General features: G+C 41.0%; 1 protein-coding gene across 1 annotated transcript; it reads left to right on the forward strand.

Annotated features, from left to right (window-relative positions):
* Positions 1 to 820: 820 nt before the first annotated feature.
* Positions 821 to 26292, forward strand: slc4a8 (solute carrier family 4 member 8). Its single transcript, XM_020087119.2, has 25 exons — positions 821 to 1140; positions 10831 to 10912; positions 14387 to 14539; positions 14994 to 15129; positions 16051 to 16211; positions 18369 to 18545; positions 19142 to 19227; positions 19533 to 19690; positions 19777 to 19864; positions 19945 to 20091; positions 20211 to 20311; positions 21053 to 21227; positions 21373 to 21506; positions 21599 to 21844; positions 22444 to 22549; positions 22912 to 23073; positions 23169 to 23282; positions 23370 to 23531; positions 23627 to 23878; positions 23957 to 24025; positions 24327 to 24500; positions 24577 to 24708; positions 24795 to 24898; positions 25123 to 25228; positions 25667 to 26292. Exons 1-25 carry the CDS (start codon positions 1102 to 1104, stop codon positions 25670 to 25672), a joined length of 3270 nt encoding a protein of 1089 aa, XP_019942678.1. The 5' UTR covers positions 821 to 1101; the 3' UTR covers positions 25673 to 26292.
* Positions 26293 to 27166: the final 874 nt, after the last annotated feature.

Here is a 27166-nt window from a genome sequence, read left to right on the forward strand (position 1 = left end):
AAAAATACATAATGTACTTTTTTTTATCTCTGGTACATACATTTGGTGGCTAAATTCACAAATTGTTTGTAATAAAAACGATAGCATCATCTAATAATATAAAACATATTATTAATGATATAGATAATTAATTAATTAATAATGATAGATATTAATGGTGGCCTATAGGTATTAATGAAAAAGCCCAATACATTAAAGTTAAATGTGTTTGAATTCCATAATTGTTACTTACATATTAGTACATACATATCAATAATACAAAAATATCACAATTCAGAGACTGCACTGAACTGTCCATCTTCAAACCATTAAACCCCTCATGACTTCATTACTGTTTTTAATGTGTGATTATATGTGCATTTTATATTTTAGTGCAATTTTATACATGTAATATTTTGCACTATGCAGGACTTGAATGGAGTATTTTTGAATGGTGGTATTACTGCAACAGTTTACTCATTAAAGTATCCAAATACTTTTATAGCAGACTTTTTCAAAGTGAGTAAATATAAAGTTTTGTCTAGATTTTGACATTTGTCTGCTTATATTGAATCGTTTTATTCATTTTAAATTCTTGATGCAGGGTGAAATTCTTTTGTCTACGATGTAAGAAAAAGAAAATAAACTCATTTCTGGTCACAAAGTCCACAGTCCAGCTGCAGAAATGTGACAAGCTGCCGAAGTGGACATTCATTGTAAAGAGTCTATCAGCTCCTGATGGTCTTGGCTGTTTTGTGCTGGATAGCAGCAGTGCGTCGTGTGCCTCTGCGCTCTGATTGGCTGAGGCTGCAGTGATGCTCTCTGCATCCTGCTCCCACAGCCAGGACAGGAGGAGGGAGGGAGGGAGAGGAGCTGGAAGTGCGGCCGAGAAATCATCATAACACAGGGGTCCAAAATTAGCCCTGTCACCGTCTTTCCTCTGCTGGAATAATATGTTTACCCTCAACATGTCTGCAGGAACAGAAGGAGCTGCTGTGGCCAACTTGTGACCGCTTTCTTCTAAAAGAGAAACGTCCTCAGTCAAGCACAGAGGCTGATCACACCCTGTCCTCACCTTTACACCCCGCAGAGACCGAGCACGTTAACCCGGAGGCCACCAACATGCCCGTCAACGATCCAGAGAGCATACTGAGCTACCAGGTAAAGTGTGTTTTAAATATATCATCCATGGCGCGCTGCTCTGGCGCGCATGGAACAGCAGAGACCAGGCTGTACACAAGCTCCAACAACTGAGAAATTCTCTGCTCGACACGAAACTCATCATCTGCTGCTGGAATAACACTTTCATAGTTGAGGCACGGTTTGATGACAAGAAAGGATCGGCACAGTTGCAGTTCTTTGTGCAGACCTTGCGTAAAATGCAACAGTGTATGTGCACATTTAACGGAGAGGATTCGGGGAATGATGCTGAGTTGTTGTGTTAGGTTCCTACTCTGCAGGATGCTGCTGCTGCTGCTGCTGCTGTGTGCAGACTGTTGTTGATACTGTTATTCTGAGGTGCAAACACGTGCAGCCATTCCGGTGAGGACATCACATCACAATGCACTGAGAGATGGTGCTTATTGTGACTGTTCCTCTGGCGCACTTCGATTATTGTTAGATTATTGATTAGACGTTGACATATTTTAAAGTCATCACTTATCAAAACGTCATGAGGTGTGCTGTGAGGTGCGTGCACATGACTGTGGAGGTTTGGTGTATTTTGTCAGTCTCGCTAAGAAGACGCGGTATTTTACCCTCAAACGACCTTGACGCCATGCAGCACTCAGTGCTGAGAATCCGTACGGGGTTTTCATTATAGCCAATCCTGGCGACGTGTGGGGGTCAGCGGGTGGTGAAGTGCAGGATTGATCCTTGATGTGATGCGCGATCCATTCGAGTCTGGGTCAGCTGATGACACAGAGCTGAACGAGGAGAGCAGTCAGGACAAATGGAGCATTGAAGGCACCAGAGTTGAGCAATGTTTTTACACATAGTTTGTGTAAAGCAACCATGGTATGCAGTTTAATACATGATGGGCCTACACTCTACAACACTCGTGCAACCATGGTGAATTATAGCATCTGAGTACAGGAGACAGGTGGAGGAGGACCAGAGGTGAGCTGGGAAGTATCTGATATGATTAGACAGCTTTCACACATGGAGCGGAAATTGCAGGAACCTTACTCCTCAAACATAGTTACTCATATCAGTTTCCTGTCACGAAAAAAAGCCTGTGACAATGTGCCAGGTATTCTCTCTGCCTGATATCTGCTTAAATGTTTGCCAAAGCAAAGATGAAGTGTCCCAAGTATTTGAAGGGGTTTTTAGACTCTTTAATTTTGTAAAGTTAAACAAAACACAATGTGAGGATGTGCAAATATTCTGCTATTCACGAGAAAGTCTCTGCATTCAATGTTTTTAAAAGTTATACAGAAGTAGAGATATCTGCACAATTTTGTTTTTGATCTGTTAAATGTGAAATGCCCATCCCACATTTCTAGAGCCAAAAAATAACAAACATATTCAATTTGCATGATATTTAAGATAGAAAAGCAGGAAATCCACACAACTGAGAATCTGGAAACCAGGCTATGTTTTCTGGAAAAAAACATCTAAATGATTAATTGTTAATCATAAATATTTGCTACTGTTTTGTTGGCTGTTTCGGCTTTATTACGTAATATACTGGTAAGCAAACGCTCATATTTTTGGGGTAATTCATATGTCTCACATCTATGTTTGTACATGCAGGGATAAATGTAGTGGCAAAAGTTTGGAATTTCTATTTGAAATAAAATTTTAATATTATAGTAATAAAACTTCTGAGCGTATAAGTATACAAATGTTTGTTCTAGCATCTGAGAGAACGAATCTAAGCTTTATGAAAGTGTGTGAACACAGAGTCTGGGTGAAAGAAAACACATAACCAACCTTTTACAAGTGAATTAAAAGGTACGAGATGAGAACACTATGCTGTTTATTAATTTAGGAAATCTCAGGATGTAAAACAAAACCAAAGAGGAATAATGATTATACATCTAAGGCTAAAGTGCTCCACCATGTAGCCAACAGTCAATATAATGTTTGGATTGATAACTGGGTGACAGAGAAGCACTTTATTGATAGAATATCAATACCATATATTCTCTTCATGTTTAGGGCCATATAGGGATGCTTGGAAATCAATGAGCTCTGGTAGAACAAGCACCAGAACTAAGCGCACAATAAAGCCACATACAATGACATAACATTCACTGAACCAAACTAATCAAGTGTGAAGAGCTTCCTGTGTAAGCATGGCTGTCACAAACATACTGATGTGATGTATGTTTAAGTGATCAGTAACTTTGAAAAAAATATTGTTAAACTTGAGATACTGCAGCTTTCAATCAGCGCTAAGACTGTGACTCTAGTTGTGTTATAATTTATGGCACCCTGCATCATAAATCTGTCACAGCTATAAGTACCATGCACACACGTCTGTTACATGTCCCCCTTTTCAGCTACTGGCCTCCCTCCCAACCTTTCATTTCTATCAGCATGGTGGCAGAGTCCCTTTAGTGGGGAGGGAATGAATATATTAAAGAATGACACTTCTGCACAAATCAAAAGAAAAGCTCTGACCTGTGAAAAGTGTCTCAGTACTCTGAAACATTTCAAAGTACTCAATGTACCACATCTTGTATGAGAACTGTAACATCAACACAGTGAACCCAAAGTCATAAGTTAATGGGAGTCATTTAGTTAACTCCCCAAAATAGGTGAGAATGGGTGAGTGGCAGGTTCACATCCTCTGATATAAAGACTGGGAATCACCTCAACACACACATTCACATTGACAATAGAATTGTATCATCAGAATTTCTGCAGTTTCAATTATAATATACCTTTATCCCTCAAATAATCTTCCTACACAGAAAACAATTAGACAGGGAGGCCTGTGGGGAGGCAGATTTATGTGTGTGTTGTGTTGAATAAGGTGTGTATGACTCATGCTAACCGTGGGCTGAAGCCGTCAAAGCAGCTGCCCCTCTGCTCTCAACCCATCTCCATCAGCTCTCTCCTCTCCCACTTCTTCACTCTTCCTTTGAACCATTCATTTCGACCCCTCTTCTGAGTGAAGATTAGTGCAATGCCATGAGGGGACAGCGTGCAGCTGTGGTCAGACCTGGCTCACGGACGGTCTGGAGGTGACAGGCCCATAGTTGTCTGTGTCCCTGCTGTCAGTGCAGGGGGCTCCTATAGGAGAGGACAGACAGAGGAGGGGAAGTGGAGGCATTGTAGGCAGATCAAAAAAAAAAGAAGACTGCAGAGGAGTACTTAAAGTCGTCTCAAGAGAAATGTTCAACTAGTGTTTGGTTTGAGGGAGATGTCATCGCAACAAGTCAGCAGTGACAGAGATACCATAAGACCTGAAAGCCCACACCGTGCTGCCGAATCATGGACGCACTTCTATGAATCCACCAGACTTCTCACTGGTGATTATTATATTCCCACAGAGCGTAGGTGTCCCTAGATAAACTTGCTCTTATATCAACAGCGTGTGCTTCCACACAAAAATAAGTGTCTGTGATTTCAAAGTCTCTTTACAGTATCCAGCAGGCCTCGTCCCTCTGAAGCCACATTCACAGTCCTGATGGAGTTAGAGGGTGAAGCGCATTGATTGGCCTGCCCAGTAGGGAGACTGGGATTGAAATCATTTCTGCTCTATTTGTTCGTGATGGCGACCAGTTCAATGATTTTCACTGGGATGCACTTGATAATACTGTCCAAAATCAGACGGTATTATCAAGCGCTTCCCCAGTGAAAATCATTGTTGCCTACAGAAACTAATTTTATCTCACTGTACACGAACTACAACACACCTCTAACCTCTCACTATAACACACCCTCGATTGGTTTCCTCGGCGCCCAATTCCTGAACTCTGCGAATGAAGGAAGGGACATTAATCTTTTACTGCAAGAAAAAAATTGATGTGGTCATAAAGCAGTAGCCTGATGTATGATTATTCCTTTTTGCAAGTGTTCTGCATCAGAAGTAGGTTTATCAGCATCATAAGTAGGACACTGTGAAACTGAACTGTTCCGCTCTGCTCTGGGAATCTAACATATTTCTGGGACAATCTGCACTGCCAGCAAACACTTGTATTTGTATTTGTGTGATAGCGTCTCTCTATTTTTGGCTATTACATGCTGAGACACCAGACAAGGGTGTCTCAAGTCATCATTATGTGATTCTGCGAGAAGAAGCGCCAAAAAATAGAGGGATTAGTTTATGTAAGACGACATCACTGTCAATAACAAAATAAAAATAGAATGTGTCATTATGCACAGAACATTCAGCAACATCACGTTGGAATAATCTTGAGAAACAGTTCTGGGCTGCAAATAGATCATAAGAGTGACTGTCTGGTTCTGGTTCTGGAAGTAAGATACCCGTTCATTTTCTCTGTTCCTTATAAAAAGAGTTTTAAGCCCTGACTAGTAAAACTCTTTTCTTCGAAAGCTCTGTGGTAAACGTAATTTAACACGGAACAATCTGATAGTAGCATATAAATGTAGTTTATATATATATAGTAGTATATAAATGTAAGTCAAACCTGTTTGAATTCATATATCAATATCCTTGATTTCTCTGGTTCTTTGATTTGGCATCAATTAGGTGCTTCTTCTTTCATACCACTAATTTGCTGGTAAAGGACAGAAACTCAAGGACAGGCAGCCATTTTGGGGCTAGCAATGGATCGCTTCTCTATTGTGGAGGCAGTAATCTGCGTGGAAACATTATTTATGAGTCATAAACCCTTCAAAGCGCTGTGACGGATTCAAAGCTGTATAGAGGACGAGAGTTAACGAGGGACGGTTGCCAGGATGTAGAGGCAGGCGGCAAAACACAAATGATTTGCCCTGTCAGTGGAAAATCACGCACATCAAATGCACACATTAAGGGTCACAGATGTGCTCACCCACAAGTGAACTGCAAGTGCCATGTGAGCTTTTTACGTAATGAGCTGAGGCACTTAATGTGGCTCATGGGAAGTGAATGACAGGGAACTATTAACCTGTTGAAAAAATGGCCCTCAGTGAACTGTGATCAGGAAGAATACATTGTGTTATGGAGGCCCTCAGCACAGAGAACCCCATGGTCATGGCTGTGGTAGTATATTGTAATCTGATCTCGCCCACAATGGATGACCCGAAACAAGGATTATTTTTCTGTCATGACATTCTCTGAAACACAATTTCACCCACTCTAGTTATGGTTATTGAGTTCTCTCTCTCTCTCTCTCTCTTTATCTATCTCTATCTATCTCTAAGTGTGTGTGTATGTGTGCATCAAATGGATACAAACTAATTGATGATCTGATGGTCTACCGGAGCAAAGAGCTTTTAGAGTCTCCCTCTCTCTCCTCCATTCCTCCATTGTGTGTGTGTGTGTGTGTGTGTGTGTGTGTGTGTTTGTGTGTGTGTGTGTGTGTGTGTGTGCGTGTTTGTGTGTGTGTGTGTGTGTGTGTATGATAAAGCTCCAGCTCTAATGGAGCCGACCGCCTCCAGCCTGAGCCCAAACCCACACACTGCACGGAGGCCACAGCTGCACTGACTGATAACACTGTGTGTTTGTGTGTGTGTGTGTGTGTGTGTATGTGTGTGTATACCCTGTGATTCTAGAGGCCAGTGGGCATACGCTGTGAATAAAGAGTATTTAATGTTCTTTGTAAACTTAGCAAAGTATTCGTTTCTACTAACTTTTATAAGCTGTCCTCAAAACTTGATTTATGGTGGCAAATCACGCAATCATAAGTTTTGACCAGAATGGAGGCCAGCCAAGTTAAATACGGGGTCTAAAGAACAATTCTGCAGGTTTTTCATAATAACTGAGGTCTACTGATCAGTTCTGCAGGGATTTGTGAAAAAAAGGGGTTTTCTTTAAAAATGGGTAGAGCAGGTTTGTCTTCAATAACCAGGAGGTTGATGGTTTAATCCCCAGCTCTATTTGGACTCCAAGGACACATGCACTTCAAGGACACATCAGCATGCTGCAGTCCACATGCTGAAGTGTCCTTGGGCAAGACTCTGAACTCTAGATTTCCTCTGACAGCTGTACTGGCTGTGTTTGGATGATGTGTGATATATAAAACACTGCATTGGCTATAGAAGTTGTGCTGTAAAGAGCTTTAAGTTAGATTAGCACTGAAAAAATGCTGTCTCAATCACATCTGGCAAACCTAATTATAATTGTGATAGATATTATGTCTCACCTAGTTTTGAAGATTGCATCACAAACATCAGGGGAATCTTCACAGATATTCTTCTCTATGATCTCGATCATGCACACACCCATGGCCCATCACACATGATAGGATATTATTAAGAGTATTGCTCCAGAGGCAGCTATATTCACAAGTTACATATTAAACATGTTCGATATTTATCGCGGCTGCACAGATGATCTGCAGGCAGTTTGGGAAGTTTAATATTGACTCTGTATATATACTCACACTTTCAGAAAATCAGGGCCGATCTGCAGGAACGATCAAGGTTCCAGACCAGAATTCTCTGGAGTTTAAGCTTAAATTGCCTTATACCTTTGTGTACGCACATTATTACTTCGCAATATTTAAAAATATAAAATTCCCCTATTGACATAAAACATCTTGCACTTCTGGACAACAGACACATTATTTTTAGCGCATGATCCACAACATGAAGACTTGGACACTGTGGTGGTTGATGTAAGTCGGTCACTTTTCATGTTGGTCTGTTATACATCATCCATTGTCATTAATAAATAAATATTTGTGACTATTTAAAAAAAAAAAACATACTAAGATGTATATGTATGATTGAGATTATATTGTTGTCATTACACATATCCACAGCTGCTATATATGTTTGCTCTCAATCTCCCGCAGTAAAACTACCCATGAAACAACCACTGCTGCTGGTTTAGGGCCTTGCTCGGGTACTCTAACTTCACATCGTCTCAAGACATTTTCCTCTCACCACACTTTCATCCTCTATACAAATGCAATTATAAAACCATGAGTCACATTCAGTACTTGGCCCAAGCCTGACTTCCTAATTAAGTGGCCTTATTCTTCAAAAGGACAGAAGTGTCTTGGGAGAAAGATGTGCTCAGTCATGGAAACAGAGAGAAATCCCTCGGCACTGGAGCGGTGGTGGGGAGAGTGTGAAAGGAGAGAAAGGGAAGCAGTGCCAGGCCACCCACACCTGTGAATTCAAAGTGGTTGTCTTGGGATCCCAAATATTGGGTGTATCATAAGTGGCTGTCGGTGACAATATCAGAGGGAGTCGCACGAAAATATAACAGAAAGCCTTTCAGAGCTGGATTTGAACTTTTTAATTTAATCAGGTAAGACATTTATCTTGCTGAACTGCATGTTAATTAGTTTTTTTCTTATCGCAATCTTGTGCTAATGTGCTTAGCGGTTGCGTTTTTAGCAGCGTGAGCGGCTGAAGGAAGGAGACAGAAGATAAAAATACAGCTTAGGGTCTTCAGGGTGCACGTAAATACAGTCTGATAGAGATGCACACTCACACACACTCTTGTTCACACACACTACTATCACCATTGATCACATTTCCTAACTGCATGAAGAAACCAGCCTGATTCAAAAGAGGGATTTTAAATGTCAATAAAAGTGTTGTTTTAACAGCCAGAGCCCAGGAGAACTATTATACACACACCTTCATACACAGTCATATACACACAGGGTGCTTTGATGTAGTTTTACTTCCTGAAAAGCCTCAATATAGGGACCAGTCATTTTTAATTAACAGCACATATATAGTTTTATGTTACTCATAAGATAAACCATAATGTTTTTCACCAGAATAAATGAGGATCTTACTCCTCCATGCTGCTCTGACAGACCGAGACATTTTCATCTCCACTCCAACAAATACAAACTCTCAGCTCTTTGCAGCAGCGCTTCAGGCAGAAGAATTACAATTTTTTTGCCTCTGTGTGGCCGTCATGTAGCAGCCCAGGCCTCAGTGCGTGCTGCAGCTGCTGGATATCGGAATGAACAATTACTGTACAAGACTGCATGACTTCTTGTTAGCCTCTCAGTGTTCTCCGTATACTGGTCCGTCGTCATTCATTCATACATCTTTAGTTGAACACAGAGAAATATCATGTTAAATGAAGCTTAGCTTAAGTTAAATCAGAATGACATCTCTAAGTTCCATTCATTCATTATTCACTCTCATGCCTAATCAGCTAAGTGTTGGGTTTTAATGGTAAGCTCAATCTCAATGAGCCAATTGCGTCGTTGCTGCCAAACTTTAAATCTGTCCTCTCTGTCGCTGTCAGCTGTCATTTCATTGATGCTCTACGACCCTCCTCCTCCTCAGTCACCTCCACTCTCCAGTGTCAGATCCTCAACATTCTCTACAACCCATCAACCACCATCAGTGTTTAGACCCCCCCTTTCAATCTCAAGGAGGGGTCTAAACACCAAATAAACTCTTGTTTGTATTACATCTTTTTATTCTCTAATTGTGCACAGCAAAAGGATTTGTTCCTCTTTCAAATGAAGTCTCTCCTGATGAAGAGAGGCGCTATAAACACTATAAATAAGCTTCTAATGAACTAATCTGACTAACCAACTACATTAATGTGCTTCTCTTCTGTGCCGTGTTTCCTCATCAATCAGTTACAGTGACTCCAAACTCCAAACTGATTTCTTTAAAAGAAAAAGCTGTTTCAACATTCTGCGCTGTTTGTCTTATTTTTGAAGAGTGGGTGTCAAGATGTATATGAGCCAGTTCTGCCTCCACTCCCCCTCACACATTCAAAGAAGCATATCTAATACACACAGATCATATGAGTGGGCAGAAGCATCTATTATGCAGGGAGTTGCATTTATGTTCGTGTGTGCAGTTGAAGATCAGTCAAAGCCCCGTGTATGTTGCTGGGAGGCAGGAACCCCTCAGCCGTTTGCATGTATTTATAGATTTTAGTTTCTGATTTATTTGAAGCAGCTTTATCTGGCTTTTATGTGCTCACATATGTAGCATCCAGCAGTGGGCCCATTATCCTACCTGTGTTTGAGATTACATTTCTGTTTGGAAACAAGGGGTGAAATGAACTTATTTAGATTTTGCTGCAGTGGTACATACTCATTGTTTCTATCAGCATGTGGGGGGCTCTCAGGAATTAGAAAGATTTACTCTTGCATGCACTCCTGCTGAGGAAGTGAGATTAACAGAGACAGAGCAGAGAAGAGGTTCCTCTATACCCTCATTATCACAGGACTGACACATGGCTGTGAATATTACACACCGCTGCACGTGAGCAAACAGCGAGAAAGCCTTGTCCCGGATACAGTGACACCAACACCTGGTAACATCCTGCAGCAGCATGCCAACAGCAGCACCGCTGATGGATGTGGCGCTCTGCTAATTTGATTTGATTTGATTTCCCCTGGATAGTAGAGCCAGCACATTCTCCAACTGACAGATACTGTGTTTACTTACCTCTGGCTGTGTGTGTGTGTGTGTGTGTTTGTGTGTGTTTGTTTGTATGCCCTCCTCTGTGCCAGACAGTCTGAGAATAGACTGTCTGGAATTTGAAGCTCATTGTTGAAAAGCTCTTGTCAGTTCGGCCAATTAGCTGCTCTGTTACAGTGGTATAATTTGTCTGAAACGGGACACCTCAGGACAAAACAGTCTTTCATGACGGTGTCCTACAGAGGTGAACTTTTCATCACGAACAATGTGAGGGCATGGAAATAGCCGTGGTGTCTGCAGTGACATCCTCTTTTAAGAGCAGTAACATTATCCTCACATATGTCTTCTTTTTCATATGTCTGTGTTCGTCAGAGGCCGGATGAGGAGGTGGTGGTAGACCAGGGAGGTACGAGCTCTGTGCTGAACATCCACTATGAGAAGGAGGAACTAGAAGGTGAGTAACCTGCACAGCTTGAAAACATAGTCAAAGCTTTTACTTAAAGCTCCAGTGCGTAAGATTCAGGTGAAAGGGATCTATTGACAGAAATTTTATGAAGAATAATCCTCATGATGTTTTCACTATATAGTTTCATCTAAATTGTATGAATTGTAGTTTTCTTTACCCCAGAAAAGGCCCTTTATATTTAAATACTTTATATTCAAATACTTTATATTTACATGGAGGGGACCCTCTCTACGGAGGAGCCATGTTTTTAACATTAGTCCAGACTGAAAAAACTAAACACCTTTTGAGTTTTTATGACAACTGAAGCTACCACAGGTTCTTTCACATGTTTGGAAGGAGAGGGTGAGGTGAGGGGTGTTCAGCTGCAACATGCAACTTCAACACTAGATATCACAAAATTCTACACACTGTGCCTTTAGAGATATGATACAATTCTTCACTGAAATGTCTAAAAATGACTAGAATTATGTTTTATATTTTGTTGACTTGTGTACTTACATTATCCAAAATGTTTCCAATAATCCAAAACCCTGAGAAATCCACAATATTATTCTAGATGTAGGACGTTTCATCTAATCATGGTAAACACAACAATGTGGAATGTTTTCTTTTTTCATTTTCTATCATGGTGGTTTTATAGGCAGAAGAATAAATCTTTGCACATTTTCTCTGTTTCAGACGTGTTTCTTGGTGTTAAATGATGCTGTTTATTGTCACTGTCGCAGAGAAAATGAAAGGGAGCGACTGCGGAAATCAAATCTGTTTCCTCAAATTATAATTCATCAGCCCTAAAGCTGCTGCTCTCCTCTCCAAGGTCTCAAACTTTCAGCCATGCTGCACATCTGTCTACACTGGTGATGTAACTGCAGATGTTTGAATATTTATAGCTTAAGGAAATGTTGCCCATGAATCCCTGATCAACTTTATTATTCTATGCTATTTATAAAATGATAAATGAAACTACTATTCTATTTTAGTGCATATTGAGGTATTCTATATTCTATAATCTTTTATCCAAATAGACATTTTCTGAATCGCCTTCTAGATTTTCACCTTTTATCTTAAAACTAAAGTCACTATATAAATCACTCTAATAGACAGCAATCTTTTCCCTTAAACCGCTTATTGAATATCTTTCCCTTTACATTTACCCTTGCTTTTATTTTTAATTCTATGCATGATTATACGTATATATTATATACATATATATTCAAATATGATGCTTTATGTGTTGTTATCGTTATACCTGATTACTTCTGATTGGTTTTGCTACTTTATCAGTCATTTTAGATGGCCAGAGAAGGGGTGTGCTTTCAAACCACTGTGCAGTTTAAATTGATTTACGTTAACTACATGCTCTGTTGGGATTTCTCTCATTTACCTAAAGAACCAGCAGAGATAACTCTGTTTCTGCATTTTCACTGCAGCGCTCCATTATTTGCTGATTTTCAGCTTTGACAAATTGTACTACATTTATTCCAAACAGCGTCTTGGCAACAACATGTCCAGAATGAATTGTGCATTTTGCACTAGGTGTGCAATCTGTAGCCAATGAACTTCACTCCTGTGGCCTTCACCATAACACCATGAATGGTACTTAATGAGCTCAGCAGATGTTTAGCATGTAAGAACGTTTAGTTGTAATTTGACTGAAAAAAGTGAAATAAAAAGGCATCATGTTCTTCTGAAATGTAGTTGAGTAGAGGTATGCTGAAAACTAATGGAAATACCTTTTCTTTAAAGCTCTACTTTAATATAGTATAATTATCTTACACCACATGTGAGGAAAGTTTTCCTATTTAAGTCATTTCCAGTATATTTATATATAATACAGTAGGAGAACAGTTGTGTGTGTCTGACTTGGATCATTTTGCTTTCCTACAGGGATAATAACATGTATAGTGAGGGAACACTGCAGCTCATTTGTTGTACCCCAAAATATATTAGCACACACACACACACACACACACACACACACACACACACGTGTCACAACTGTTCATTTTACAAGCTTCTTCTTTGAGATTCAAATAAAACTGGATTCAGCCTCTTGTTTTCGCAGCATGTTGCCTTCAACATTGAATGCACTGATAATTGCAGATAGCAGTGGTTGAGGTCAATGTGATACAGTGTGTCTTTCCCAAATTCTCCCTGTGGAGCTTCAGACCAAAACCTTATTCTCTCTTTAATGGCTTTCACTTTCACTTACTTCACCAGTCAGTCCAACAGACTGTGGTCAACTGTACATTGTTCCATTAGCAGATGACAGAAAAACATATTTCTCAGTAAAATGAAAAGTAAAAACACTTTTCCAATGCATTCTACATTATGTATATGCTGTAAAAGAGGTCTGATAGTCAGGTTCATATCTTTGAAAGTACATTGGACAGACTGCAGGAAGGTGTTTTAAAAAACGAATCAGTTATCACAACAAAAACAATTCAGAACAGGTGAAGGTAACAATGGTTCAAATGGGTACAAACACTACATTTGTTTAAGATCGGACTCGAAACTGAAGAGCTTAACAGATCTTTAAAATACTCTTTGACCAAAGAGAAAACTGCAAACATGACAGTTGTGGTACTTTGTCACTTTGGTTGGGACTTTCTTCGAATACCTTGACTGAGAAATAAAAGACAGAAGAAGCAAAGAAAATGCTGCAGAAAACTCAAATAGTAACCTTAGTCTTATTGGATCTATTGTAATTAATTACATGGAATCAAGTACATTTTTATCTCCTCAAGGTGCGCTTATTCAACTCCTCAGAACCTTTATGGCCATTTCTATGTAAAGGTTGTGTCATATGCTTTAGTGACTCAAATGCAACCCAGTACTAAAGCTGTGACACTGTAAATGGACAAGTCAATAATGAGCATTGGGTGAATATCTGGGGCAGTGGGTAATGTGGGACACCTAAACTCCCGTCTGTTTATTTCCTGTTCTAACAAAATCTAGTCAACAGGACTCATGTTGGCATGGATATCATGTGACTGAAATCACATGATATCATGTCACAGAAAGCAGTGAGGCAAGAGTAAATCATTAGCCCGCCCCTTGGTCTGTCCCTGTCTGTTTAAACTGATTGTCTGGTTAGCTAACTAGCACATAATCAGTGAGCTCTCTAAGACAGAGATGATCCAGTGGTGTGCAGTGGTCCCAGATAAAACAAAGTGACCTTTCCCATACTATCAAATTCTTTAGGCATAAAGAATATCTGTGTCATCTCTCCTCTGATTATGATATCTCCATTCTTTCCTCTGGTGTTATTTGAAAACATCTTAACAATTAAAGAAAGGTATACTATGTTGATCTAATGTTTAAAACAGATACCAAAAAAAGTAGTCAAAGTTGCAGTCCAGATTACCAGAATTCACTATAACAAATTGGGACACTATGACCATGAGTGTATAAAAGCATTACTTGTTAATAAAAGTTAAATGACTCCTCTTTTTTCTTTTCCAGGCCACAGGACTCTGTTTGTGGGGGTGCGGATGCCCAAGCAGGGCCATCGTCACCACAAGGCCCATGGATCTCGCCACCGAAAGAGAGAAAGACGGGCAGGAAGTAGCTCAACACAGCAAAGCGAGGGATCTGAGACAACCCCGTCCAGCCATGGTACTGTACACGGACGCACACAGACGGTGTCATTTACTTTTCAAATTCAATCTCATGCAGTCATTAATCCTTCAGAGAGAAAGATTTGCATGCACAGAACGTGCTTACTTGCACATCCAGCTCCCACATGGTCGTTAAACAAAGTCCATCAATATTGCAGGCACCTCACACATGCACAAGCACACATACAGCTCTCCAGGCTAAAATTGACATGCACACTAATTAGCTACCAAAGAGCAGGAACTATCAGCATATTGCGTGAGAGTGTGTGCATGTTTGTGTGTGTGTGTATATGCATATGGTTACAAGCAGTGTGTATGTTAGGCCTTGTCTAAAACTAGGAGACATGCAAAAGGCATGTAAAGGAGGCAGCATTTTAATTGTAACCTTCTGACGACCCCACATCTCTCCTCTCCTTCCTCCCTCCCTCGCTTACACCGTCTGGCTTCACCAGATACGCCGTCCCAGAGGGTCCAGTTCATCCTGGGCTCAGAAGAAGACGCTGAACATGTGGCTCATGAACTGTTCACCGAGCTGGATGAGATCTGTGTAAAGGATGGCAAGGACGCTGAGTGGAAAGAAACAGCCAGGTCAGGCTCTCCTCTGGGAGCCGTTGGCAACAATGTTTGTCGATAGAGTTCCTGACAACTGAGCGGCTCTACTGCTGTTCTGATATGAAGGGGGAATTTCACAGTGTATATGAGGGAGCTACGTTTTAGAGCTAAGTGGATGGTTTCTGTGGATTGGATTTGCTTAAAGCAAAAAGCTCCAAAGACTAAAAAAAAAGAAAAAGCTGCTGTGTTCTCGTTCATGAACCTCAAATACTAAATTTCTGATGATCTAAGGATTTATGTGTGTATGAAAAAATATATATCTGTTTCAAGTTTAGTGCTCCACAGTTTCAATCCGTGCTGATCTGATCTGGGCCTGCATCAATCAAATTTCTAAGACCAACATTTAATCTAGAGACCTAGAGTAGAAGTGGAAGAGTTGAAGTAACCCTTCAACTGGAGCAGGAAATATATTCTGATGGACAAAGCACTTCAGAGAAAACATATACTTATGAGGGTTTAGTAAGAGATTGCAAAAAATAATATGTGGAACATCCTTTTAGTTAATCAAATTAAATGCACATAAAATGATAATCCTTCTTTGAATTCTACATTGTGAATATTTATGTTTTATTCATTATGATCAATGATAATGTTTCATAATAGTTCAGATGTTGTATGTGTTCACCTCTGTCTCCTGCTGTCATCTTAGATCTACTCGTATATAACTAAACCCATCCGTAAATTTAAGGCCATCAAAAGCATTAAATGAACAACATTAAACTTAAAAAAAGTTAAGAAAATTGAGAGCTAGCCTTTATTTTTTATTTCAACAATATATTAAGAATACATTTTATTGTCATTTTTTTTATTATTTCAAATTAAAAATAAATGTAGTTGCACTTCATTTATGGTCCAACTTTCAGTGTAACAAGTCTGACGTATACCGATGTCTTGCAGGTGGCTGAAGTTTGAGGAAGACGTGGAGGACGGCGGCGAGAGGTGGAGCAAGCCCTATGTTGCGACTCTCTCCCTCCACAGCCTGTTTGAGCTCCGCAGTTGCCTCATCAACGGCAGCGTGTTGCTTGACATGCATGCTGACAGCATCGAGGAAATTGCCGGTGAGAATTTGTGCAGTTCACATGTGAAACATCCACCAGGGTGCTGAAGACCAAGCCACAGTGTTGGCAGACCAAAAAAAGATTAACATTTCATTTGACCTCAGAATCCCAGGATCTTAAATTACTCTAAAGAATGTGATGGAAAAATCACAGTGATGTGTCTGAATCAACCTGGCAAGAAATGTGTAAGTGCCTGGTGTTGCTTCTTACATGATCACAAGTAAAGTCACTTCTTGCTCCTGTCCTTTAAAAATTTAAATTCATGATATAAAACAGACCCAATATCTCAGATGAACTGTCTGTTGGATGTCTATTACAAATCCATTTAACCTCCTCAGAGAGAAAACACACGTATTGCACAGGCCTGAGGGGAGCATCGTCAATGTGACTGATGCAGAAACACACAAACAGACACACAAAAACTCACATTATAAGTCACAGAATTGTTCTCACTGAGTATTAGATAATCTCTTGTGATCTTAACATTGTAAAACAAGCATCTTAATTGTCAACACAGTGTTGCCTTCATGTTTAGGATCTGCTTGCATGGTGAAGGTGAACAAACCTTAGAGTGTTTGTGTCTTAACACTCATGAAGTCGATTTGCATAAAATCTACAATTAGATAAAATGCACAGTCATTTGCATGAAAGAACAGTACACACCTGTATTTGCATGCAAACACATGACTGGATAAGCCCTGTTTGTGCAATCCATGAATGTTAAAATGACCACAGCCTTGGTCACACACACACACACACACACACACACACACACACACACACACACACACACACACACACACACACACACACACACACACATTCATCCCTCTTCCCTCTCTTTTCCATGTGACTCCTGCCAGCACCACCTGGTAACCAACATGGTTAGAAAACAAGAGAGTAAAGATTTTATTCATGTTTTTTTGATTTGTGTTTTGTTTGTGATTGGAGATTAAGCAAACTTCAAACTTAGACCAGGAGAATGTAAACAAATAAATGCATTTTCAAATTTTTATCACCCACAATCTATTAACAAAAACTTGATATTCAAACACAAGAATGAGCTTTGGTGCTCCAAAGAGGTATAATACAGATTACCAGTCTAATTTAATCAATTCTTATTTAGAATGAGTTTATTCCAAAAATATCAATATTTTGGGTCAAAGGAATATAATAGGAATATGAAGAATTTATACATTTCATTTATTGTGTGGTTGAAGTTGGTTGAACTTGATTAAAAGTTCCATTAATTGTTTATTAACGACATCAAAGTCTGTGTGTGTTAAACAGTGACTGTGTACACCGGCTGGTTGAGCATGAAATGATATTATTAAATGGTTCTTACACTTTTAATTGAGTAACTAATGGTTATCTGTCAGATGACAGTGTGGAGGAGGCAGAGCTGCTAGAGTCTGTTAGAGAATGAAACTATACATAATTTGATTCATGAGAAGACTGGAGGCTACATCAGATTTATATTTTTGAGTTTCAATTCAGTTTCAGGCTCCTTTTTGTCTCTGTCCCAGTTAACATGGCTGATTATACTGAGACTGAGCTCAGCACATCAGCGCTTTATGGCCTTGAAGAGTGGAATGAATGCAGCCACTGCAGTCTCTGTGTGTGTGTGTGTATGCGTGCGTGCGTGCGTGCGTGCGTGCGTGTGTGTGTGTGTGTTTGTGCCTGATTGACTGTCATGGAGGAAAGGGAGAAAAGAGGTAAAGATCTAGTGCTGACTCAGCAAGACGCTACAAAAAAGAAGGGAGTGGGGGAAGAAGAAGAGGGGAGGAGTGTGACAGAGAGATGCAGATTATCCTCTGCAGTCCCACATGACCCGATATGTTGGACACATATGGACATAAACTGTTCTGCACTGAGCTTTTACATGTCGATATGTGTCTGAGCAGATACTGAACACTGGTGTTAAATTAATGGAAAACAAGTATTTCATAGAGGGAGATTTTATCGTTAAAGCACTAGGATCCCTTACTATTTGGGTTCTTGCGTGAATGTAGTTTATTCATTATAAATGGATTGAAGCTCTATTCAGATCCAAAAAAACAATAGTGTGCAAATAAAAGCTGTCTGGTTCCACTGAAATGAAACAATCCAATCATACTCTGATGTCAGTTTTATAGGTGGTTTGTCCGTTTGTTGCAGACATGGTGCTGGACCACCAGGAGGCGTCCCACGAGCTGGACGACAGCGTGAGAATAAAGGTGCGCGAGGCTCTGCTGAAGAGACACCACCACCAGAACGAGAAGAAGAAGAACCTGATTCCTATCGTTCGCTCCATCACAGAGGGAACCCGCAAACAGTCAGAGCCCCATCTGACAGGTGGGTTTCGTCATGTACATATACCATAATCTCCATCTCCGTAATCCTCCATGTTTGTGGATGGGACATAGACCAAAGTTTCCAGTGAGTCATGCCAAAGCACCTTGATCGCCACCTGGTGGATGTTTGCGGTAAAGGCAACAAGTCAAATACATTTTTCTCAAAGAGGTTGTTGTAGGTAGTTCTCATCACACTGACGTTTGTCCAAGTTTACATCTTTTCAGTAAGTTTGATATTATTTGTTGTTTGATGCTGTAAATATGGGATAAAACATCAACGGAACCTCGCTACAGTGGCTCCATCACCTGAGCACTACTGCATAGACTCTGGCTCCAAATAAGCAAAATGACATCTTTACATTCAATTCATTACGTTCCAGATGTTTTAACAGTTGTTACGGATCATTTCTGATAAAATCAAATTCAACCAGTGCTATAAACTTTGATCTTAATTTTTTTCTGTACATTATAAAATCAGTGTCAAATCATATAATTGTAAGTATGAGTTGACTATTACCTCCTTTTATAATTATTTTTTGCAGTTGACACAATAAATGGTCTGTACTGACTCTGATTCTCTCTGTCTGTGCCTCACAGCCACGTCTCCACAGCCTCCTCCAGCTACAGAATCAGTTAAGAACGGTGCTGGACAGGACAGCGCTCAACCGGTCGACCTCAGCAAGGTAAACAAACGGATTTGGGCAGTTTGTCAGTGCACACTGTTCATGTATAGCGGTAGATGTATTTTGGTTGTACTGAGCAATCAGGTCTTCACATGAAGCTGTTGCACTCTGTTGAGATGTGTTATCAATGTATGTCAACAAAATCAACTAGGTCAAAGTGTGCCCCCTAGGAAACGACAGGTGAACTACATTTGATAACAGTGGACTCCACAGCTGCTGACCGTAAAGCATTGAAGACTTAGGAATTCAGTAATTGACATTTTTTGTAAACTTACTCAATAGTAATTTCTGCCTTGTCTCACCAGGTGGACATGCACTTCATGAAGAAGATCCCAGAGGGGGCAGAGGCCTCCAATGTGTTGGTGGGAGAGCTGGACTTCCTCGAGAGGCCCATCGTGGCCTTTGTCCGCCTCTCTCCTGCCGTTCTGCTCACTGGCCTCACTGAGGTGCCCATACCTACCAGGTAGAAAGCCACAACACTATAAAATTAAATTATTTAAATTCAATCATCCAGAATCCATTTACATGCTGTAAATTGACAAAAAACAGGTTCCTCTTCATTCTCCTGGGCCCGGATGGAAAGGCTCAGCAGTACCATGAAATTGGACGCTCAATGGCGACCATCATGACAGACGAGGTCAGAGCTCTGTCAAATAAAAAGTAGCTTTAGAAACCTTCAGAGTACAAACTGAATAGCAACATCTGTCTCTGCTCCAGATCTTCCATGATGTAGCGTACAAGGCGAAGGACAGAGGTGACCTGCTTGCTGGAATAGATGAATTCCTGGACCAGGTGACTGTCCTGCCGCCAGGAGAGTGGGACCCCTCCATCCGCATCGAGCCACCTAAGAATGTCCCCTCTCAGGTACGCAGTTATGATGCCACAGAGATTTGCTTGTCAGGTTTTGCTACAACTTTGATTTTTTGCAGTAAAGGCTGCATAGGTAAAGGGTCTGTTCCAGGACTGTCACTTTGTGTCTGCAGGAGAAGAGAAAGCAGCCAGGAGTCCCTAACGGTACAGCCTGCCAGGTAGAGGAAGAACTACATGCTGAGCACCATGGGCCAGAGCTGCAGAGAACTGGGAGGTAAACTGTCATTCTGGTTTACTGCACAGGGTTTTTGCTTCATTGATATATACTAATCAAAAGAAAAAACAACTGCCAATGTCAAAATGCAAATTGTTATTCCCCACAATTGGTTATAAAATATCAGAATATGCATCATAAAAAGAGCCAGTGGAAAAACATTGAGGAGGCTTGAGGCCTCTGAAGGGATGTGTTGTTGTGTGAGGCTGAGTTTAGAACACATCTGCCAGTTGCTCAGGGCCATACAATCTAAATTTGGATTTGTCAAGAGCTGAGCTGGGACAAGCAAGTGACAACCACCACAGCACACAAGTGTGGCGGCTTGGAAATGTTTCATTCATTTTCTAAAAGAGTGCGTTTCTGTTACACCCTCAGAAAAATCTTCCATTCATACTGACCCTCACACTTCTGACCAACAGTTGAACATTTGTAAATACTCTTATTTGCTTTGTTGCCGAGAGCTAGGTCAGAAGACTGCTACCATTATGCGAACTATGCAGCTAGATCCAGCAGGCTTTAAACTTAGCTTCACAAACTTCCAATAAGGCTTTCAGGTTCAAACATTTCAAAAACATGGGTTGTATCGTATGCAAAAGGATAGATTGCAGTTTTGTGGGAAGTAATTAGAGACATTTCTTACAATGAAGCTATGGAAATGCTTTTAGACATGATGACATTTCCCTGTGTTGCTTATTGTCTAAACTTCACTATCCCTTTTCGTTCCTCGTGTGTTGTGGTCAGGTTGTTTGGCGGTCTGATCCTGGACATCAAGAGAAAAGTTCCTTTCTATCTGAGTGACTATAAGGATGGACTGAACCTCCAGTGTGTGGCCTCTTTTCTCTTCCTCTACTGTGCCTGCATGTCTCCTGTTATCACCTTTGGAGGACTGTTAGGGGAGGCGACAGAGGGACGCATTGTAAGAGCACAATCACTTTGAAATACTGCATTCCCATTCTGTAGTGTGATAAGAGCATCATGAACACGCCATACACATCGTTTCCTATATAATCCTGTGGAGCAAACAACATACACTCACTGTATTTCCATTATTTCTCTTATAGAGTGCAATAGAGTCCTTACTTGGTGCATCTATGACTGGAGTGGCATACTCACTCTTTGCTGGTCAGCCTCTCACCATTCTGGGCAGCACAGGTCCTGTACTGGTGTTTGAGAAAATCCTCTTCAAGTTCTGCAAGTACGTTCATTATTGCAACAACCTGACAGCCTTTTGATCACCACCCCGAGATTTATTCTGCTTAACAGTTATATCTTGTGTCATCAATTCAGGGACTATGGCCTGTCCTATCTGTCACTGAGGACCTGCATAGGCCTGTGGACAGCCCTCCTGTGCTTGGTGTTGGTTGCCACGGATGCTAGCTCTCTGGTGTGCTACATCACTCGGTTCACAGAGGAGGCCTTCGCCGCCCTTATCTGCCTCATCTTCATCTACGAGGCCTTGGAGAAGCTATGCCACCTGGGAGAAATCTACCCCTTTAACACACACAGCGATTTGGACAAACTCACACTGGCATAGTGAGTAACTTCATGTCTGCTCGACTGATTCCCTCCTGCTCCCCCCTGTATGTTAAGATGGTAGATTTGTATGGCTCTGTGATTCAGACAGCCAGTGGAAGGAAGCATTATCTTTCTGGGTTTTCTGTTTGTTTGTCCCATTCTTTTGAACATGATCTCACAAAACTTCTTGGTACAAACATTAACTGGGACTCAAGGATGAATTGGTTAGAATTTGGCATGTTGTATGTTTTCGATCTTGTGAACTCAACATCTCAGAAACACCTTGAGGGAATTTCTTCAAATTTGGCACAAACATTCACGTGTACTCAACTTATCCAAGATTGGTTAGATTTCGATGGACAAAGATTAAGGTGGCCTCACAAAACATGTTTTTGGTCTATAGATTTTGGCTCCTGGATCATGATATGATATGATAAGTTCAAAATTTTGAACACATTATAATTCAGTGTTCAAAGATCACAGGGAAAGAAAGAGCCTGGAAAAAAGTATATACACTGTATGAACTGAAACTGCACTGCATTGTTACATTGTCTCTCTTTCCTCTCTTCTAAGTTCATATATTACTGATTTCACTCTGTGTGTCTCTGTCTCTGTAGCTGCAGGTGTGCAGAACCTGATAATCCCAGTAATAAAACATTAGAGCTGTGGAGTGACAAAAACATCACAGCGTCTAATGTATCCTGGGCCAACCTCACTGTCAAGGTAACCTAACTATGTGGAAACAAACACACACTCACACACTCTTTAGGCCCCCTTATGTCAGTATACCTTTCGCATGCTAGCATTCAGCAGGTAGTTAACATTTAACTGACCCCTCACCCTCCTGTGAGCAGCTTACCTCTCTTTAGGGCCTTTGCAAACACTAACTCTGGCATTCAATCAATAAAATGTTTTGCTACCGTGTATAACTGAGTACACAAAGAGCTGGACGTGTTTTTATTGCATTATGTGTTTCCACTTTATAGACCTGCCTGATCGTTAAGATAAAACAGTCTTTTGATCTATTTTCTTTTGATTCATCTGATGCATCTCTCTTCTAAAATTATCTCTGTGAATCTCTACAGGAGTGTAACAATCTGCAGGGTCACTTTGTTGGGACGGCATGTGGCCACCATGGCCCTTACACCCCAGATGTTCTCTTCTGGTCCACCATTTTGTTCTTCTCAACCTTCTTCATGTCGGCCTTTCTCAAACAATTCAAGACAAGTCGTTATTTCCCCACCAAGGTAATCAAACTCTGACTGATCTCTAGAAATTGGCAAAACTGACATGCCACATTAGCCACCACTGATTTCTAATTGTTGTTATTACCTGTGCCCAGGTGCGGTCCATGATCAGTGACTTTGCAGTGTTCCTTACCATTGTCTTCATGGTTCTGCTTGACTATGTCATTGGAGTACCATCCCAGAAGTTGAAGGTGCCCAGCAAATTCCAGGTATACTGAAAAACGTATGATAACGTTGTCCTTAATGTAATCCATTGTGGAGTCATGGCCTGACTCCTCTGTGACGTGTCCCTCAAGCCCACCAGAGATGATCGAGGTTGGCTGATTAATCCAATAGGACGTAACCCATGGTGGACGGTACTGGCTGCCTCCATTCCTGCTCTCCTTTGCACCATCCTCATCTTCATGGACCAGCAGATCACTGCTGTCATCATCAACCGCAAAGAGCACAAACTACTGGCAAGGGACATTTTGAAGACTTTTATCCTGCAGCTTTTATTTCTAGGTTGTGGACAGCTGCTCTGTGAACCTGCACCTGTCCTTGTGTTTTGCAGAAGGGCTGTGGGTACCACCTGGACTTGTTGATGGTGGGGCTGATGCTGGCAGTGTGCTCCATCATGGGCTTGCCCTGGTTCGTAGCAGCCACTGTCCTGTCCATTTCTCACGTCAACAGCCTGAAGCTCGAGTCAGAGAGCTCGGCTCCCGGGGAGCAGCCTCGCTTCCTGGGCATTAGAGAGCAGAGACTCACAGGCCTCGTCATCTTCCTGCTCATGGGCTGCTCTGTGTTCATGACCGGAGCCCTGCAGGTTAGTCCAGATAAGCTCTGCAATTCTGCCCCCTTCTGGCTGTGACATTTTAATCAGTGTTTCTGCTCTTTTTTTCAGTACATTCCTATGCCAGTCTTGTATGGGGTTTTCCTTTACATGGGAGCCTCTTCATTAAAAGGCATCCAGGTAACATGACATTTGATAGGTACATGTTTACATTTGGCACAGGAGTGGGGATGTGTGCATGTATATTTTAAACTTTTCTATTTTTCTATTTATCATTATTACTTCATAATACTTTTATTGCTTCTGCTGCAATTCAATGAGGCCTCACAGTTAATTTTCCAAACTATTTAAATAAATGTGTCACTGATTTCTTGCCATATTCACCATCTGCCTCTCTGTTTGGCTCTGTTCTTATTTCTCTCCTTACCCTCTCTCCCTCCCTATACCCCTTCCACCTGTGTTCTCCTTCTTTACCTCTCAGTTCTTTGACCGCCTGAAGCTGTTCGGCATGCCAGCGAAGCACCAGCCAGACTTCATCTACCTGCGCCACGTCCCCCTGAGGAAGGTGCACATGTTCACGCTCACCCAGCTCACCTGTCTGGTGCTGCTCTGGGTCATCAAGACTTCGCCCGCTGCTATCGTCTTCCCCATGATGGTGAGCTGACCACCGCCAACATCCTCTCCCCATCTCTCCCATTTAAATAACACAGTTCTCACCCTTTCTCCTCCAGGTGCTGGCTCTGGTTTTTGTGCGCAAACTGCTGGACTTGTGCTTCTCTAAGCGAGAGCTGAGTTACCTGGATGATTTGATGCCCGAATGGAAGAAAAAGAATCTTGACGATGCCTCCAAAAAGATAGAAGAGGTAGAGGAAATCTTCAAATGCCCTGATGAAAACATACAAATGTGCACATATTGACATCATGTTTTTATTGTATGTGTGTCTCCTAGGAATCACAGGTGATGCTCAGTGCGAAGCAGGAAGATACATCTACAGTTCAGATTCAGATGGAGAGCAGCAAGTCTGCTCAGACCATAAAGGCACATGATCCCAGGTGAGTTCACCAATAGTACATGCACACCTACACAGAATGAAATGGACAGAACGTGCACCAGATGATGGTAAGAATAGAGAAATGTTTCTTTCACCTTCCTCTATATTTGGTGTGTGGTCTGCTCACCCTGTGACTACTAACACCCTGAGCTCTCCCTAAACCCCATCTCTCCTCCCCTCTCTGCTCTCTCATCTTACCGTTCGTCTCCTGTCCCCGCTCCTCAGGTGTGACCCCTCTGACATTAATATATCCGATGAAATGTCTAAAACCACCGTGTGGAAATCCCTCAACTCCAATCAAAGGGACTCTCGTCCTGTGGCTGCTAAGAAGGCAAGGCCACACCCTCTCTCTCTCGTCCTCCTCCTCACCCTTGCTTTGGGGAAATATTTCTCAGACACAATCTTCACTCACTCATGTTATGTTTCCCGTTGTTGCAGTGCATAGACTTTATATAAAGATGGACATGACAGTCCCCCAAAAGTGAAGCCAAAGTTTCTTGATGAATAGAGTTTTCTCAAAGATGGTTTTTATCATTTTTAGGTAGTTGTTATCACACTGATGTATGACTAATGATTGATCGAGCGAATGTATGGGTAGGACCTTGCTACTGCTGCCCCATCCCGGATCACACAGTCTGTGAGAAGAGTGGAGAAGAGTTGTTCATCTCTACATACAGTCTATGCTCCAGATTGATTTGTGGTTGCAAATTCCAGCAAAACTCCTTCTGTGTTATCTTACCTCTTGTATTTGTATGTTTTTCCACCGCAGGATTGAAGGGATCACATTCATAGATGAGTAAACGATGTCCAGAGTCCCGACAGACTTGACTGTGTCGTTTGACTGTAGTTCTGGACCTCAGGATGCTGCTGTGATTTGGCTGCATTGACCGTCGGCCACTTCAGTGCTTAGAGAAGAAAGTCTCAATGATTTGTACCAGCTGCCTGCAACACAGACCACAGACCGCATTACACTTGCATACAGACAGACATGCACATTCTTTTAGCTTTGTGAGGACTGATTATATACCAAGCTAAAACCGATAGTCTAATACAACAAAAAAATCCAATCCAATAGCCCTGATCATACCTTGATGAAGTTTCTAATGTTCATTTTTTGTTGAAACAGTTTCAGAAAAGTGTAAATTCATTTATAGAGGATGCAGTTTGTGATGCTTTTGAACTGCATTGAGAGAAATGTTTTAAATATTTTGTCTACCCTATTTATGTCATGGGAACAGACCCAATACTGAATTAGTTTTTGTGATATTTAGCTAATAAACTGGCTTCTGAGCATATTATGATATTATGATAATGACACGAAGGTCTTCATTTGGGAATTTTTCTTTTTTTGGTCCTCACAAAGATAGATGAGTCTGCTGGCACACCCCCCCCCCCCCCCCCCCCCCCCCCCCCCCTTCAAAAACAAACCAGGTTCTTTTTAATAATCTTGTAGGTCTCCTACTAATCATTTCTTAAATTTACCAGTCTATTTATTCCATGGAACATGAGTGCATTATTCATTTTTTTAAAATAGTGTTATTGTCAGGTATTTAGTAGATTTTAAGAATACATTACAGGTTCAGTAGACAAATTCTCATTTGTGGGCATAAAACTTTGTGGTCAGTATTGTGTGATGGTGTAAACTGAAATCTGTAAAAGTTAGAAGACCCACTTCAGTTGAAGCAGTGGCATCAATAATAATAATGTGTTTTTTTAGGTGAAATATTTTCATTTATGGACGATGGTTATCGAGAATGGAGGTTGTTCAGCCAAATGTTTGTCATGTGTTAGTACAGTGACTTATTTCTTTACCTCAGACAAGGTTATGAATGCTAATGCAAGGCACTGTAGATGACGTCAGGTGTGTGTGTGTGTGTGTGTGTGTGTGCTTTTGAGTGTGGGATGGTACAGCCTTTTCTTTCAAGCAATAATTTTCCTCATACAAAACCTATATTGACCTTACCACATCTTTTTTTTAAATCTGGGTCCTTTTGTACCAGTGCAACCTTGTTTATCCATCCCTTGGTGAAATAATGGCTGTTTAGGAAAATGTTATATTTGAAACCAAAAGATAATCACTTTACTTATGTTTGCCAAAAAACAATTACACACAATTACATTACTGAAAAGTGATATTGTGACATTATCCCTAAGATTCTTCTCTAATGCATTCTCCTAATTTTCTACTATCATCGTCACATCTAATTGTTGCAGTTGTGGAGCTAAAGGGAGCAGAGAGATTCTGGTGTGAGAGAATGAGCTTCAATAA

Source organism: Paralichthys olivaceus, chromosome 2 (genome assembly GCF_024713975.1).
Source record: "Paralichthys olivaceus isolate ysfri-2021 chromosome 2, ASM2471397v2, whole genome shotgun sequence".
In the NCBI taxonomy this organism is placed as follows: domain Eukaryota; kingdom Metazoa; phylum Chordata; class Actinopteri; order Pleuronectiformes; family Paralichthyidae; genus Paralichthys; species Paralichthys olivaceus.